The following is an 18,013-nucleotide window of genomic DNA, read 5'->3' as shown; positions in this document are numbered from 1 at the left end:
ACTCAAACTTATACAATTATTACCTCCTGTATCTCACTTTTCACAAACAAGCCACATGGGTCCGACGAGCAAACATCTTTCTGCAGTTCTGCTATTAGTCAATGAACTCATCGAGACGAGAGCCCCCTAGTGGAGCACCCGTGAAACAGCAGCAGCATGAACCGTCTGAGTCACGTGATCACGCTTCAAAGTAGTTTCTAAGTGCATGCCATGGATGTATTATATTATCATGCATGCGCTATGAGCGTGGATCTATGAGGCGTGCATTTGCAGACATACTATCTCATATGTGTGTCTGCCATGAGAGAGTACACCAGAGAAAAAGAAGAATAAAGTCTAAAGTCTAGACGTACTCTCCCTCATTCTCTCTGTCTCTCTCTCTCCTTGTTCCCTTTTTTTTACGGTATCGCGTAAAACACATACTTTGAAGACGTACAACTACATTAGGTGGCGGCAAATGCCCTTTTACAGTTGGCTCCCAAACGCCATTAAAAGCACAATAACTAAAGAATAAAGTGTAACGGGGAAAAAAAAAAATCTCGAAGCTTCGTAGTTAATACCGGTTTACCCACAGTGCACTTCGGCACCTCCCTTTCTTCTCCATTTGTGCAGTGGTCCAAAATGTCTCTCCTGGACGGTCCCCTAAGCGTGCTCGGACAGAGGACGACCGGCGAGTCCGTCCGCACCCAAAATGGTCAGTGATGTCCGCAGTCTGCTCTACATTTGAGGCCGATCTTGCGTTGGCGCGTGCGTTGTGTTTGTTCTGAAACGGCTCGTCTCTTCCGCGCAGCATCACACGTGCGGCTAATGCTAATGCTAACTTCTAACTTGTATGTCTGCCAGTTGGTGTTGTTAGTTTTGTAACACGGGCTGTTCAATAAATAACCCGACCGCCATCACGGACATGTTTATCATATGTAGAATGTGTATTATGTGTTGGTCCCATTTTAGTCCCGTCCATTGACTTGTATTGAATGGGTGGCTATGCTAATGGGCTACAGAAACACTGTCATGGTCTGAAGGTGTGGCTATGTCTGTGGACCACGCTCAATAATGTGACAGGACATATCAACAAGGCTGTTCATGACTTTGTGGGGGAAAGTAAACTTGTAGAATGTGCTGTTTGAAAATGTCGGCTTAATCTAAAGGCTAATTATTCTATTACAGTCATGGCTGCAGCATCCATCGCTAACATTGTCAAAAGCTCCCTGGGACCAGTTGGACTTGACAAGATGTTGGTGGATGACATTGGGGTGAGTTGCAGATGCATTTGTATTGTACTAATATATTTGTAGGGTTAGGGTTTTATTCATTGTTTGCGTTTTAGAATCTTGAAATATCCCAAAATAAAATGGGAAATGTGCCTTTTTATTTCCCTAATTGCTAAACTGTAATGCAATAAACCTATTTCATATTGCTTTTTAGAGGTAGATAAAATCATCTTCAGAAGGTTCACGCTTCACTGTGATTAGTTAAATCCACTTGTCACTCAGAGCATGACAAAGACCAGGGTGATCAAAAAAATTGTGAATAACGAAATGATTTTTTTCACCAAAATAGAAGATTGTCTGAGGGATGATTTGATTTTTATCACCATATTGCCCTGCCCTAATTTAAGTTGAATACAACTGGAAAGTGTACACCAGTTTCTATTGAATGCTTTCGCAACATCATTAATTAAAGTTTGTTGTTGATAGGATGTGACCATCACAAATGACGGCGCGACCATCCTGAAGCTGCTGGAGGTGGAGCACCCAGCGGCAAAGGTCCTGTGTGAGCTGGCTGACCTGCAGGACAAGGAGGTCGGAGATGGGACCACCTCAGTGGTGAGTGCAGTCACTGGAGCTCAGAGTAGAACATTCAGTTCATGTTAATAAGAGCCGATAGTTTATATTGAGGGGTAGATGTATCACTATAACACATTATGAAGGACAATGTAATAGTATTGAAACGTCTTTATGCCACTACCACAATAGCCCTAGAGCATGTTATTACCAGTAAACCCTTTTATAAATGTACAATATCATTAAAAAACATGATTTTCAACAAACAAATGGCAGCTCATAATTCTGTGGTAGGAAGAAGTCAAAAGCCAGTGTTGATTAATAAATAATATATAACTTTAGTTGCTGGGTTTAGTTCTTATAGTGGGGAAAGCTGCTGATGCCTTTGGTGGTGATTTCAAATGATTTGCTGCAATGTTTGTGGACTGTTTTGGCCGTGGAGTATTGCTGACTAAATCCCCATTTGAGATTTTTACTTAAATTTAATTATCTTGGGACCTAAATATGAACCTTTGATACTCAGGATTATGTGATTAAGTGACTGCATAAGACGGTCCTGTTTTTAGTACCATGCTTCTGCCTCTTACAGATGTATGGCTATGCTAACAGGATAGAGAAACTGTCCCTCGTTGTCTGAAGGAGTTTATGAAACGATGGCACAAAACCCGAGTTTTGAATTCTAGTTGGACTGATAACGGTTAAGTTCTTGCCATTGACTGTCTGTGTGCGCCGTGCAGGTGATTCTGGCTGCAGAGCTGCTGAAGAGTGCAGACGAGCTGGTGAAGCAGAAGATCCACCCCACATCAGTGATCAGTGGATATCGTCTGGCCTGCAAGTACGTACATGTTTACGTTTCATCTCACACATATGATTAGTGAGATTATGTGAACTGCCCTGATTCTTTTCATAAATAGTAATACGAATGGCCCACATTCACTCTAATGGAAGCTATTTGTGAATGTACAAATCCCCTGACTGCTTTTTAATAAATGTATTTTTTCACAGGGAAGCCGTGCGCTATATTAATGAAAATCTCACAATCGGAACAGATGAACTCGGCAGAGAATGTCTCATCAACGCAGCCAAGACGTCCATGTCCTCAAAAATCATCGGAGTGTATCCTTTTATGGTCTTGTTTCAATAACTTAATTCCAGACACGTGTAACAGTTTATATTCCAAACCTATATTGTTGCATCTGTTATCTCTTCATTAAATATAGTTATATAGATGGAAGAAAAAGCTTCAGTTGTAGTCATCTGGACTCAGTTTGAAAAAATAGACGTTTCGACTCTCATCCAAGAGTCATTGTCAATAAAAGAATTTAGATCGAGAACTCCGATATTAATACTGTTCTGTGGTAAGACCCACCCATTGGGAGGAGCCTTCCTGAAGTAGAAAGAGTTGTTTGTTTCAACAGAAACTCCCCCCTTGTATCTACCGAGCTAGCCTATTCAGAATCTTAATGGGCTATTAGTCGAAACGTCTATTTTTTCAAACTGAGTCCAGATGACTACAACTGAAGCTTTTTCTACTATGGAACACGCCTGGACGAATGAGGGATTACACCGACTTATATAGATGGAGTTAAAACGGTGCAAGAATCCTAATTGGTTTTTTTTAAATTAATTCTCCAGGGTGAAATTTTTTTTAATCGCTCTATCAGCTAATTAGAGCAAAACTTATTTAAAGTTTTTCTGTTTGCAAGAAATGGGAATATGTAAGGTTTTTATGTTTGTGTATATGTAAAAAGTTGTATCCCTTAACGCTGTGTCTCAGTGACTCGGACTTCTTCTCAAACATGGTGGTGGACGCTGCTTTGGCGGTGAAGTTTACAGACAGTAAGGGTATGGCCAAATACCCCATCAACTCTGTGAATGTGCTGAAGGCCCACGGGCGAAGCCAGAAGGAGAGTTTCCTGGTCAACGGATACGCGGTCAACTGCACCGTCGGCTCACAAGGTGCGTTTTACGTCCACCCCGGCCGGGCCTCTGCTGCGGCGCCACTCCCATTTTTAATTTGCTGCTACGCCTGCCCTAGTGGTGTAACCAGTGATACGCGTGGGAGACAGAACAGTGGCTTTGAAAAGAGAAATGTTGCAGTATTTGTTCCGTAAACTGTGGCGGCACTTTTCTGGCCCGACAACTAGTCTTCAGTAAGTGATCTTTTATGTAACGAGTGGTTGTGTCTCTGAAGGCATGGTGAAGCGTGTGTTGAACGCCAAGATCGCCTGCCTGGACTTCAGCCTGCAGAAGACCAAGATGAAGATGGGCGTCCAAGTCCTCATCAATGACCCAGAAAAGCTCGACCTCATCAGACAAAGGTGAGAATGTGTTCTAAAACATTGTCTCTGCCATGTTGAGGGCCTTCAGAACGTGTTGCCCTTGAAACACTACCATGTTTGTCCCATTTAAATTTGCTGTGTGTCTTGGTCAGTAGTGTTCACAGTGATACGCGTGGGAGAAAATATAAGCAGCCCAAAAGTCAAGGCCTCAGCTTCTGTAGCTGTTGCAGGACTTTTCTGGGCTGGACAATCCAAATATCAGAAAACTGCATTACACTTTACAACATTGTTCATTTTGCATTAATGATATCACTGTACAATGATGCTGTCATTAATATAACTATAATTTACATTTGTGATATTTGTACACTTGTTATACTCTACTTGAAGATGATCACTGACTTGACAATTAACAGCTCATGTCGTCATAATGCAGGGCTCTGTATGTGTGCTTGTAAATGATGGCTTTAAGTTGGTTTAAAGTGGAACTAAGTAGCTTTGGCAATGGAGTTCCCCTTGTAGCTCTTGTGTGAAAATACTTTGTCAGAAAACAGACACGAAAGCTTGCAAGCGTCCCATACTTTCCGTTCGATTGAATATTCAATTCCCTGCTGCGACAGACACTTCTTGCCCTGAAAATACATATTTAACCAACACAGGGACTTCTCCTTTTAAAGCTTTGAGAGTTCACTGTTGGACCCAGTGGTAGAGAACTACATGAATAAGAAAAAACTCCTGTGGTGGGCTGGACCTTTTTTAATGACTGACTTGGACTCGGACGTGCACTCGTAGACCTGAGGACTTGGCTTGGACTTGACTCAAACCAGTCTTCAGGGATCTGGACTCTTGACCTGAAATGAGGAATCTGGTGTGACTCGACTAAAACCTAGCCACTATTTGCTCTTAACACTTTATCTAACATAGGGAGTCCGACATTACCAAGGAAAGGATCCAGAAAATCCTGGCGGCAGGTGCCAATGTGATCCTGACCACCGGGGGCATCGACGATATGTGTCTCAAGTACTTTGTGGATGCGGGTGCCATGGCTGTGAGGAGAGTGCTCAAGAAGGACCTGAAGCGTATCGCCAAAGCCACAGGAGGTGAGAGGAGGAAACGTCTCTCCTGCTCGTGTCTGTGTCGTGTCAAAGCTAAAGATGTGATGTGTTTGTCCCAGCCACCATGTGCCCCTCCCTGAGTAACCTGGAGGGGGAGGAGACGTTTGAGGTCACCATGCTGGGGCAAGCAGAGGAGGTGGTCCAGGAGCGGATCTGCGACGACGAGCTTATCCTTATTAAAAAGTAAGACTGCAGGTCAAATGGTCTAGCTTTCCTTAAGGCTGAAATGTAAAACGATTGGTGCAAAAACTGAAGTTCTGATACACTAAAGTATGTGTGTGTGTGTGTGTGTGTGTATATATATATATATATATATATATATATATATATATATATATATATATATATATATATATATATATATATATATATATATATATATATATATATATATATATATATATATATATATATATATATATATATATATATATATATATATATATATATATATATATATATATATATATATATATATATATATATATATATATATATATATATATATATATATATATATATATATATATATATATATATATATATATATATATATATATATATATATATATATATATATATACATACATACATACATACATACATACATACATACATACATACATACATACATACATACATACATACATACATACATACATACATACATACATACATACATACATACATACATATACGCCTGCCCTTGTTTCCTCCAGTACCAAAGCGCGCTCTTCGGCCTCCATCATCCTGCGCGGGGCCAATGACTTCATGTGCGATGAGATGGAGCGCTCGGTTCACGACGCCCTCTGTGTGGTCAAGAGGGTGCTGGAGTCCAAGTCTGTGGTGCCAGGAGGGGGCGCTGTGGAGGCTGCTTTGTCCATTTACCTAGAGAACTATGCCACTAGTATGGTAAGAAATTTAATGCGTCTCAATGTGTATTGAAATTGACTTGCACAGTGTCGACCGTCTCTTCAAATATTTTAAAGGGAAAAGTCGTGTGGTTGTGTCTAGTTGAAACGACGCAATACATTTCTCACTGAATTAATGTTAATGATTGTACTTGCAGGGCTCCAGAGAACAGCTGGCCATCGCAGAGTTTGCCCACTCCCTGCTGGTCATCCCGAAGACTCTGGCTGTGAATGCGGCTCAGGACTCCACTGACCTCGTGGCCAAACTCAGGGCCTTCCACAACGAGGCCCAGGTCAACCCAGAGCGCAAGAACCTCAAGTGGTAAGCACTGAGTTGTGTGTGATCTACAGCATCTCGAACAAGGGTTGGCTCAGTGCCAAATGATGAATGAAAAAAGCAGATTTGGATTTGCAAACCAAATTTACCCATCTCTCCATGAGTCCCTTTGTTTTAACAGCAGTGGTTTAGACAAATTTAAATGTATGTGACGTGCGTGAATATTTGAAATACCAATCCAATTGGCATTTTATTTTTAACAAAGCACTACTCTAATATTAGTTTAAAGTTATATGTATTCTCTCTATTCAAGCAATATTATGGCAATCCATCATAAATTTGCTAAGATGTGTTAAACACTGTCGCCACATGCTGGACTTACTGAGTGATTAAACCACTGCGCTGCCACACTGAGCTTGGGCACTGTGGGGTCTGCAGTGAAGATGCTTTCCCAGACCCACCAGTGATCTGCAGCACTCGGTGCACCATAGTTGGTGTTACAGCCATATATTCTCCCTAAACTTGACGTTTTAATACATCTACCACCTCAATTTTCATGCAGGGCTGTGAAATAGTTGCAACTCAAAGGCCACTCCTGATTGAAAGTTGAACCCTAAATGTTCCCTCATTTACCCTCCACTCCCTGCCCTATTAGGATCGGTCTGGACCTGGTCAACGGCAAACCGCGGGACAACAAACAGGCCGGTGTGTACGAGCCCACCATGGTCAAGGTCAAGAGCCTCAAGTTCGCCACAGAAGCTGCCATCACCATCCTCCGCATCGACGACCTCATCAAGCTGTTCCCCGAGCCGAAGGAGGGGGGCAGCTCCTACAGGGACGCGGTACAGTCCGGATCCCTGGATGGCTGAACCAGGGGCCGACCTGTGCTTTCATTTCTCTGTATTTATACATCTGTAGTTACGTTCTGCCTGTTTACTGATAATTCTGTTCTCACTCGGACTGTAAGTCATCTTGTTTTGGACATTTAAGAAAATAAAGCCCCAGTGGTTGTAAATGACCGTGGATTTGGAAATTGAACAATTGTCTGGGAATTTATAGCATGACTTGATTTTAATGTTTTATTTTACATGGAGGTTAGTAAGAAAAATACAAGACTTTTCACATATGGCACTTAAGAGTTGGTCTATACATTTTGAGAAACACAAGGAATGTTAGGATGCATTCTGTAAATGCGCCATAATGTCTGCAGATTAAGAGAAATGTCTTAATATCCAGAATGAGGTTTGAGTTTCTTAAAACAAACTGACTAAAATACAATTTAATTGTTGCGTTTTCATAATTTAAAAAGGATTGTAATACAAAATCCTGCCCTATCTCAGAAAATGACATTACATTTTGAGCTGGCACATTTACAGGCTATAAAGTAAAGATTCATGAGCTGCATTCAACAGTATCGGTTCTGTGTGGCTTCACTTCAATTTGATCCCACAGTTTAAGGGCTTCAGCCTTTACTTTCTGCATTAAAAGTAACTGATGGTGAGTGCAATAACTCAAACTATTGACACCATTTTTTTTAAGATCAGTTATGATTTCCATTCATGCAGTCTTTTTTAATCCTTTTAAGTGTAACTAAAACTTCCTTCTGGCAGGACTAAATCTGACCAATAGAAGTGTGCGGAGAAGATGTTTGAGGGGGGAAGCTACATTCAACAAATGTAGTGAATCACAACCTGACTACCTCATAATGGCACATCGTCACAGGATTTGATCACAAGACAAGCAGAGCTATTTATTGCTGAAACTTAGGTTTACGCTCATGTGTCAGCCCAGTATGCAACCTGAGTTGAATCATGTTATTCCCGACAATTACAACTCCAGTGATAAGCAGCATCAAAGTAAACATAAGTCATATCCCTCATAATTGTAAACACATTTCCCATAATTTCCATCCATCATAAGAGCAGATTACAGTAAATCTTTGACATGTCAGACACTTTCCACACACATGGCAATGCCCATCCCTCCTCCGATACAGAGAGAAGCCACGCCCCTTTGGCCCTTGGTCCTGTGGAGGGCGTGGACGAGGGTCACCAGCACCCGGCACCCCGACATGCCGATGGGGTGTCCCAGGGCGATGGCACCGCCGCTCACATTCACCTGGGAAGTGGACAGAGGAAGTGTTTTTGTAATATTTTCTGTTTTAGCTCCAACACTTTGAGAATTTGATCTGCAGATTACCACTTAGTCTCTCATTAGAAGATGTTTAGGCCTTAATCCTTTTTTTCTAATTGAATTTCTTAGTTTGACATTTCTGGTTGAGGTCAATTCTTTGTCTAAAAATGTATTACAATCAGAAGCTGTTCCTGGAGGTCAGAGGGATCTTACCTTATCAACATTCAAGCTGAGTTCTTTGACCACAGCAATTGACTGAGCCGCAAAAGCTTCATTGATCTCAAACAGGTCGACCTGGTCCAGCTGCCAGCCCGCCTTCTCAACCTGAAACATTCAATTCAGTCTAATTCACTCTGTGCAACAGACATATTTCAGGAGCAGAGCTTGTTCTTACAGCCTTTCTGATGGCGGGTATAGGTCCTGTCCCCATGACTGAGGGCTCCAGTCCAGCCTGGGCCCATGACACCACCCGCGCCAAAGGTTTGAGTCCGCGGGTCTTTGCCTCAGACTGACTCATCAGGACCACTGCTGCCGCTCCATCATTTATACCTGCAAACAGTTCATTTCAATAAACAAACCATCAAGTGTTCAAAAATGTTGTGTTTGCTCAATGTCAGTCCGAGCAGAATTTCTTTTATTGTGAGACTGATATGACTCTAGAGGGCAGCACTGCACATCTCGAGACTAGGAAATAAGTTTCACTAATAAATATGTTCAAATTGTTCACAATCTGATTATCAGTGATAGTTTGGAGAAATGTATTCATTAAGATTATGGTAGTTTATTGAACCCGTAAGGAAATTTATCCTCTGCATTTGACCCATCCTTCAATGACGCTGGGGCAGAGCATTGTGCTAGGCTTGGTCTGTATTTAGAATTGGATAGCAATATTTGCCATATTGCAATATTTCCCCATCACACTGCAAATCATTCCATTTTAGTTGATTGTGATCTGATCACCAAAATAAGAGCCGTAGTTTGTAGGTTATTAGGTTTATATTATAAAACAACATGCATGTATCCCAGGTGTGATGCGGGTCTGACCTGAAGCGTTGCCAGCGGTGACGGTCCCAGAGCCGTCTTTGATAAAACAGGGTCTGAGTTTGGTCATGGATTCTATGTTACTGCCATGTCGAGGAAACTCATCCACCTTCACCTCCACCAGACCTGCACAAAGAGCACGAGCTGGAAGAACAACTCACAAGGAAGACTGTTCTCTAATGTTCAAAAAGATTGTTTAAAATGTGTATTTATTCATTAAATTTATGCTGCATGAAATGTTTTTGCACTGACTAGTCCAATTGATCATTTGATTCACCAGTACTTTTTCTGTTGATCAAGTCAACAATTTTACAAAGCCCAGCCAGGTAACTGCTGATTTCTGGCTATGTATCAATAAATACATTTATATTTAATTGAGTATTTCCCACCCATTGATTCTAGTGTCTTTGTTGTTGAACTATTGAACCATTTGGCACCAAATACTTAACACCTGATGTGTCTTTTTACACTGAAAATTCATGTTAAATCAACACTGAAAAACTGAAATATTTTGGGAAAAATGTATGTAATATCAGGGGACATAGCTCACCAGTCAACTCGTTTGATTTGACTGGTACATTTCACCCAGAACTATGCCATTACAACACTATACCGACGTTTTAGACATATTAGATTTGATCATCAAAATGACTGCAGGGGTCCTTGCCTTTCCGGGACGGGACAGGAACCGGGACTATCTCTGGATCGAAGTGTCCGGCCTTCTGTGCAGCCTCGGCCTTATTCTGCGACAGCACTGCAAACCTGTCCTGCTCCTCCCTCGTGACGGCCCACTGCTTGGCCACATTCTCAGCTGTAGAACGTATTCACAAATCTGCATTTTAATTTGTGAGCAGTTGATGGATGTACTAGTTATTCCTATAATTAATACATGTATGGCACCTGTTATTCCCATGTGGTAACTGTGGAAAGCGTCTGTCAAACCGTCAGCCACCATTGAGTCTTGGAGCGAGGCGTCCCCCAACTTCACTCCGGCTCGCATCTGGACTGTATGAGGAGCCTGTGGTCAAAAGGAAAGAAGACATTTAAAAACAGTGTATGTCAAAAATAAACTCAACATTTAATCATGTCGTCGCTTTGTTTATGCTGTAGAGTCTGGACCGCCTGTTTCCTGGCTGCTCTAAGCTCAGTTTCATCTGAACATGAAGCGCAAACATTTCTACAACATAAAATACTGCAATGTCAAGTACAAATTCAACCTATTAATCTCTCACCCAATCACGTTTCATGCCAAGATTTTATTCCTGACAATTTTCACTACAAACCAACTCATTTCCATCTCCACCGCAGCAGCAGAACCATCAGCCTCGTCAGACTCTGCATCTCCTCCTCCTCTTCACCTCCAGATTTGGATGTTCCCCTTACCCTTTTGTCTCTCATCATATCACTGGTGTCTCTAGCTGCTTCCTGGGGTCCGAGCACCACAGTTTATCCGTTCAAAAGACTATTCCTCTGTCATTTGTCTGTTGAATGAATGTCTTACCCTGCTCATGCTCTCCATCCCGCCGGCCACCACCACAGAGGCCTCCCCCGCCTGGATGGACTGAGCCCCCAGGCACACGGCTTTGAGCCCGGAGCCACACACCATCTGACAGCTCCAGGCGGGGACGGCATAGGGAACACCGGCCCCGACACTGGCCTGACGCACAGGGTTTTGACCGCCACCTGCAAACGCACAAACGTGGTGGTGTGAATACTATGTCATCCGTGCATATTAGGGGCCGATTATGAACCATGAGTCAGGAGCATGTTTTAGTTTGAGCCGTTAGCCCGCCCACTTAGTCCTCTAGACCTACTTTTGTGCTAAACCATTGTAAATTATGTTTTAATGTGTTGGGTTTAGCTGTCACATGATCTTGGCTAAAGCACTTGGTTTGGTGTCAGGAGCTCTAGAGGGGGCTCTTGAGGGGGCTATTGAGGGGGCTCTTGAGGGGGCTCTTGAGGGGGCTCTTGAGGGGGCTCTTGAGGGGGCTCTTGAAGGGGCTCTTGAAGGGGCTCTTGAAGGGGCTCTTGAAGGGGCACCTGTGTACCTGCTGTGAGGACATGTCCCATGATGACCTCAGAGACATCCCCAGGTTGGACTCCGGCCTTCTTCAGCACGTCCTTCATGACCACTGCCCCCAGCTCATGGACAGGCACACTGGACAGGGAGCCATTCAGGGACCCTAGGGGAAAAGACCCACAGGTTCAGAACAGAAAGAACAGAGAGAGAACAGGTGCAGTCATGTTGGCTTCCAAAATGGGATATCATACTTAAGTTGGACAGTGATGAACAAAACTAAAAGGCTGCGATCACGTTCTAGAATTTGATGGTGTCATATTCTCAGATGGTGGACTCTGTAACTATGGGAGGTTGACTGTTTTTGAAAGTAATATCTGAAATTATTTTGTTTTTAGCGTGGAATTTCACCAGGACAACACATCTGACAGATAAACAGCAAATTCCACCATAGACCGTTTTGTGATGTGACTCATAAAAAACTCATAAATTTCATGAAGTAGAGTGAAATGTATATGTCGGTAGTAGAGTTGAGACCATATGCAAGAAAAAATCTTTATTGGAAAACATTGTAAATATGTTTTATGCTCATTTTTTCTTGTGTGAGTAAATTTTAAATGGAATAACAATATGTAAATTAAATTGAAATATACAATCATAAATGTACATATCGTTATTGTTATGACAAATATAGTACATTTCCCAATGTAAATATGATAACACCCAATGTAAATATGATAACCTCATGACACTGCTCTCTTCTTCAGCCCTACAATTACCACACTTGACCAATCACAGGTCGCTCGTGCTCTGTCGCACTATGACTGTCGGCCAATCACAGCCAAAGTACGACTCCAGACTCAACATGCAGCCAATCAGAGCCCCGGAAGACACGGCGAACTTGTCTTCAATTAACCATATTAACAAGTTGAATTAAAAGCACCACGTCATAAAGATTATGGTCGTTTTGACAGACAGTTTTAAAATAAATATAAGCTTGTAAGTAATGCAGTTGCAATTGTACAAGAAAACAACTACGTCAAAAAGCAGCGCGAGTATGACATTTGTAAATAACAGACAAAAACGTGCATTTATTTACCAATCGGTGTCCGTGCCGCAGAGACGATGACCACTGTTACGGAGCTCATTTTGTGGGACGTTTGTGGGGTCTGTGTGGTCCGGGTAATGTCCCTGTCCGATGTGAGTCCGGTGTGAGCGCAAGAAGCTGCCTGACAGGACAACACAGGACAGCTCAGCCTGAAAGGTGAGGCTGCACTCTAGACTAATAAACACAACTGCTGGGGTGAGAGAGGCCGCCATCTTGTGACTGTATGAAGAGCTAGTTTGGTTAGTGGTTGGTACTAGCAACGGTTCTAACTACTAATAATTAAAATGTATAATAATAATTATATTATTTGTAGAAATTACTTTTAAAAGAGAAATGTTGTTGAATAAAATCAGAAATAGAGATACAACTATTCGTGTTCTTAGTAAAGGATGGAAAGAAGGATGACTTAGCTTTTCATTTAGTCACTTTGCCTGGATATGGTCGAATATAGACGTTAACATAAAATACAAAAACAAATTACCCGAACAACTGAAAACAAAGACGTAATTACAAGCGCAGCTCCCGTTAGTGTCCATGTGCGTTTGTTTAAAATTACACTTCAAACAAGGCCGCCAAGCTAGGATGACAATTACGACAATCCCTCTAGTGTAATGGTCTAGTGCATGTGATAATGCGGCTGCTGTCTGGATTATAGCGTCACCTGGTGTTGAGGAGGAAAATCAACTCAGAGGTAGAGTTGTAGAAGCAATGTTGGACAGTTAATGTGTAATTCACGCTTCATTCTATACATTAAATTCATATTTATTCAAGCCCCAGTCACACATGCAGCCTGACGTGGGAATTTGACCATTTACTAGAGCAGGTTCATGTGCGAAAAAAGCCGGAACTGATTAACCTGCATTCTTTATCTGGACATTTCTCAGGTAAGGATCATAAACCTAACTAAACTCTTACACCGCTGCATGCATTTGGCTTTGATGTTTGTATTTAAAAGGGTTTAGAGCATGTACAGTTTATTGTAGTTTCCCAAATCAGAGTACATAAAAGTAGTATTAAAATTCTTTATTTGGTCAGTACATGTAGAGGACTCGAGTCAGAATAATATGAACATCGCATATAGCTACGTACAATTAAACAGAATCTTTTGAACATGGTCTCTCTCTGAATGGAAAAATAAAACGGCATTTAAAAAAAAAAAAAAAAAAGAAACAGGTCAACCTCTGAAAATGACCTTGCATTTTGTGAACCTACTGTAATTCAAAAGTCTGTTTTTGACAAGTTACAACAGATGAAGCCTGGTCTGTGTCAAGAGCTCAACAACAACAGAGGAGACGTGCGCATATAAATGTCAGAATCAAACTAGTTTAATTAGACTTACTTTCACTCAATTCAAATCTAACATGAACCCATTTTAAAGATCACCATTTAGCAACACAAACCTTACTGGCTTCACAGTAGGCAGGGGAACAGGGGTGACAACAAAATGTGTTGGGATAGCAGTGCTGTGGACTTGCCTTGTTTTGATAGTATAAAAGATACATCATGAAGAACATTACAAAAGAGAGGAGTCTCCCGTGCCTGAGTCCAGGCCGTTGTGGGCGTGTCTGGAGCCTGCAGTCCGGCTGGCCCGGCTCAGGGCCTTGTCCTCGTGGGGGTCGGTGGTGGAGTCTGTATCGTTGGAGTGTTGAGTCAGTGAGGTCTCGCTGCCTGTGGGAGAGTCCACGCTCTCGTAGCCCGCACTCAACTGGGCCCGTGCTGCAGTCTGAACCCCCGCCTCCTCTGAGTGATTGGATAGTTTGCTCTCTGCTTCTCCAGGGCTGGACACATTGGGGGACATGGGGAAGTCCTCCTCTGTGCTGCTCACCTCCCTGTATAGGCTGGGCGTGGTGGTCTCGCTCCTTTGTGAAGAGTTCCCATTACTTGGTCCATTGGACACCCTGTAGTCTTTGCCCACTGGTTCATTGGGAGTACTGGCCTGCTCCGGAGCAGCTGGCTCTTTGGAGGCACACTGTGAAGTCCTGCTGGGTCCAGCCATGGTGCCTTGTGTTTGGGTCAACAGCTGTCGGCTCTCCTTCAGCTGCTGCTGCAGCACCAGGATGGTGCTCTGCATGCCCTCCACCTCCTCGTCCAGCTGGATAATGAAGTCGTTGAGCTCTGAGGACATAAAATCAGTTCAGAGACTAAAAAGTAAAAAGGTAGTTAAAGCAGTAAAGAGGAGAGCCGGCACTCACCATCCTGGCTGCTCTTTAGCTCCTCGCTGTACTTCTTCTGCAGGGCCAGCTCAGCCTCCAGCTGGGCGATGCGGCCCTGGGACAGCTGCCGCCCAAGCTCCTGGTTTTCCTGGATCAGCATTCGACACTTTGCCATCAGTTTCTTCCCCGTTTGGCTGCAAGGGAAATAAAGCTCACATCACAGGGTGAAGCACACAGCGTAGAGTAAGGAACCTTCTCCTCAGAAAACAACACAATTACACCATTTACAAAAATAAAATGTCCATTACAATTTCAATTAACAATTGTTAACCAACAATACTCTGATGCCATGTAATAAACCACTAAGATTCAGGAACAAAATCAGTTAGCACCTTAATACTAGATATAAGGATAGTGAAATACCCATATGTTCAAGTTCTTGGTTACTACAAGTAAAATGCTTTGTAAAGCACACAGTTAATCATTTGACTTTAGCTTGCTTAAGTGGTTTTGCAAGCAAAGAAAAAATATAATTACTTTACGATTACCGCTAGGATTAAACAACCAGCCAGATGAACAAAGCATGAACTAATTCTAAAACACTATGTACAATTTAACCAGCAAAGCTCTAGAATGTTGAACATTAGCTTTTATCATAGCAAAACAAAGAAACATATTTTAACTTCTTTTCCACATAAACCAAGATGCTTCAAAGAGTGAGCAAACAAAGAACACAACAGTCATCTCTTCATTCTACGTGAGCTAATGCTACATGCAGCCTCTGGAAGTCCCTGGTTACAGGAGAATACTCGCATCGCCCAATGGGTTTTAAAGAGGCAGAAATGATTTACGTAAGTCAGTGTCATTCAGAGCTAGAATGAATGAACAGTCACAAAGGTTTAACTATGATTATATTCTAAAAACGAATAAGTACACTTAAACATGGCTGATGTTCCCTTGTTGTGTCCTATGCTGCTGATTTTGTTCAGATAACAGCTGAAGGGGAAAATGTCAGGTCAATGACAAACACAGTGAAAAGATACATTTTCAGACTTTTACATGAACTTGTTAAACATGTGGATTCACAAGTAGAAAACAGGACTCTCCACACCTACAGCAGTGGGTTTTACATATTCAAATTAGGCCGAAGTATAACTTTGAGTCTCATTCAACTCTACAAAGCCAATGATAATGTTTAACACACTGCCATAAGTGTATTTGAGAGAAACAAGAGAAAGAGCAAATGAAATGCAATCAAAAGAAAGTCCCAAAATAAAACATGTAAATTGACTGTACCGTGAGCAGGCCCGGGACCCTCAGGTCTGAATCAGTCCTTTATGGACCACAGTCTTAGCAGTTTCTACCGAGTCTTCCCCCCGAAGTCTTAGTTTTACTCCTAGAACTGTCCTCATGTTTTACACTAGAGTCTTTACAGCTGTGTGTGTGCTGTGATCCACCGATACTGTCTTAATAGTCTTTATTAGGCTTGGGATGCCCCCTGCCTGTCCCCCCTCCACCTTACCCCCTAGAGTATGTGAATGTCACTTTGAGCTGCGGGGGCAGGGGGGGCGTGTCCGTCCAGAGACCACCTCTCTTCAGAACAGTGTGCACTCCTTGGACTCGGCCGTTGAGAGGTACGTGGGAGAGCTGAAACACAATGTCACCTGACCATACTGTCTCTCATCGTACATTATGTGATATGTAGCTGGACAATAGAAAACATGGCGCTGTCGGCAGTAACTGTCTTTCTGTAAAGTCTGAGTCTCGGTGAGTACAGCGCTCAGCCTTGCCCCTCACCATTGTCCTGCATGGCTGCAGTGAGTGAGAGTGGGGGCGTGACAACATCTTGGCTTTCTGAGGATGGGGTTATTTTGATTGTCTTTACCTATCAGGTGTAAATTTCCAGGCACTCAGTTCATTTTGGGCCTGCTCCAGTTTGTCTTTAGTCTGTTCCAGTTCAGTCTTCATTTTGAGGAAAACTAAGTTGATGGCAGGGTCCACCATGGCGGACCGCAGTTGGGCTGCACTGGGCTGCTGGACTTGCTTGAGGTACTGGATTTGAGTCTGAAGAAGAAATCAAGTGTTAGTGATCAGAATTGCCAAGAGCAAACCACATTTTATATTTGTTCTTACCACCTTTAAAATGTGATCTGTTACAGGTAAAGACTACAGGAACATGCACCTTTAGATGTACAGAACTGTCCTTAAGCCGATGAGTTTCAGTGCTGAAATCGTATGTATTTCTTGGGCCTGGGTGTGTTGACCTCTGAATGTACCAGAATTACAGAGGATCTACTCTCTGACCTAAATGTTAGTGTAACACTAAAAAACACTGATAAATATAACTTTTATTTAAGTGAAACTCACTATGTTCAACACAGACAGCAGTCAATTCTAATTGGATCCAAACTTATTTTCTGGGTTAAACACACTGGATGAGTGTCGTCACAGATGGATACGTACTGTGCACTCCTGCATCTCCTGCTCCTTGGTGGCCAGTCTCATAACCAGGATGTTCTCCCTGCGAGCAGACTCCTGCTGCTGCTGCTTCAGCTTCTCCTCTGACTCCTTCAGTCCTGGCACATCGTTAGCTGAAGCAGACCAGGGGAAAACAAAAGCACAACATCAGTACAGCAAAGCTGCAAGGACAAAGTAGTTGAATTTGTATAAATGGAAGTGATGCTTACAGCACAGATCTGCATATTTAGCTTCCAGTACCTGGAGGTAGGAATCATGTTGTTTCCATCTGACAGGTGGGATAGACAGATGTTAAGTATACATCCAAACAAACACCACATGAGTCTCACTGCTCTGACAGTACCTGGTACAGAGCTCCTCTCTGGTCAGCGTCTTCATATCAGATTCATTGAGGCGAACCTGGAAAGTGTTTTCATCAGGCATAAATAAAACAGTTTGTGATGAATAATATTTTAGCAAACAGTCGGTATGTAAACTGACCTTCTTGGGCAGGGGCTCCTCGTTGGTCATGGTAGACCCTTAAAAGAGAAGAGAGAAGCAGTCAGACGTGTGTTTTGCACCATGCTTAGCGGTGACGGGTGGACTCCATGTTTTAGGTCAAACAAGACAATTCGGCTCGGATCGGTGCAAATCAGTAGCAGATTGCTTCATGAACGTGAAGACAGATCAAAGAAGAAACAAGAAGCCGAGAATACGCGAGCCTTGTCTATAAAA

General features: G+C 42.5%; 3 protein-coding genes and 1 non-coding gene across 4 annotated transcripts; 2 read left to right on the top strand and 2 right to left on the bottom strand.

The window, feature by feature from the left end:
- The first annotated feature begins 543 nt into the window (after positions 1–543).
- LOC140360949 (T-complex protein 1 subunit alpha) lies at positions 544–7,410 on the top strand. The gene is made up of 12 exons (XM_072446452.1): positions 544–694; positions 1,168–1,253; positions 1,698–1,826; positions 2,522–2,619; positions 2,790–2,900; positions 3,562–3,743; positions 3,979–4,105; positions 4,991–5,166; positions 5,241–5,364; positions 5,901–6,093; positions 6,251–6,414; positions 7,025–7,410. The coding sequence occupies exons 1-12, from the start codon at positions 622–624 to the stop codon at positions 7,236–7,238; spliced, it is 1,677 nt and encodes a 558-aa protein (XP_072302553.1). The 5' UTR covers positions 544–621; the 3' UTR covers positions 7,239–7,410.
- On the top strand, positions 939–1,073 carry LOC140365643 (small nucleolar RNA SNORA29). The gene has a single exon (XR_011927844.1). It is a non-coding gene; the product is annotated as a small nucleolar RNA SNORA29 (small nucleolar RNA).
- Positions 7,411–8,285: 875 nt separating the features above from the next.
- LOC140360962 (acetyl-CoA acetyltransferase, cytosolic-like) lies at positions 8,286–12,810 on the bottom strand. The gene is made up of 9 exons (XM_072446480.1): positions 12,660–12,810; positions 11,592–11,726; positions 11,045–11,226; positions 10,444–10,561; positions 10,211–10,354; positions 9,547–9,669; positions 8,897–9,051; positions 8,716–8,826; positions 8,286–8,487 (listed from the first exon to the last, which is right to left on the bottom strand). The coding sequence occupies exons 1-9, from the start codon at positions 12,706–12,708 to the stop codon at positions 8,317–8,319; spliced, it is 1,188 nt and encodes a 395-aa protein (XP_072302581.1). The 5' UTR covers positions 12,709–12,810; the 3' UTR covers positions 8,286–8,316.
- Positions 12,811–13,676: 866 nt separating this feature from the next.
- wtap (WT1 associated protein) lies at positions 13,677–18,008 on the bottom strand. The gene is made up of 7 exons (XM_072446465.1): positions 17,780–18,008; positions 17,643–17,698; positions 17,509–17,567; positions 17,285–17,412; positions 16,707–16,885; positions 14,861–15,015; positions 13,677–14,783 (listed from the first exon to the last, which is right to left on the bottom strand). The coding sequence occupies exons 1-7, from the start codon at positions 17,807–17,809 to the stop codon at positions 14,182–14,184; spliced, it is 1,209 nt and encodes a 402-aa protein (XP_072302566.1). The 5' UTR covers positions 17,810–18,008; the 3' UTR covers positions 13,677–14,181.
- Positions 18,009–18,013: the final 5 nt, after the last annotated feature.

This window comes from Eucyclogobius newberryi, unplaced genomic scaffold (assembly GCF_026437365.1).
Source record: "Eucyclogobius newberryi isolate DKJ021-1_F unplaced genomic scaffold, fEucNew1.0.hap1 SCAF_1, whole genome shotgun sequence".
In the NCBI taxonomy this organism is placed as follows: Eukaryota; Metazoa; Chordata; class Actinopteri; order Gobiiformes; family Gobiidae; genus Eucyclogobius; species Eucyclogobius newberryi.
Note: the sequence above shows the minus strand (reverse complement) of the source record. Positions and strands in the feature narration are given on the sequence as shown.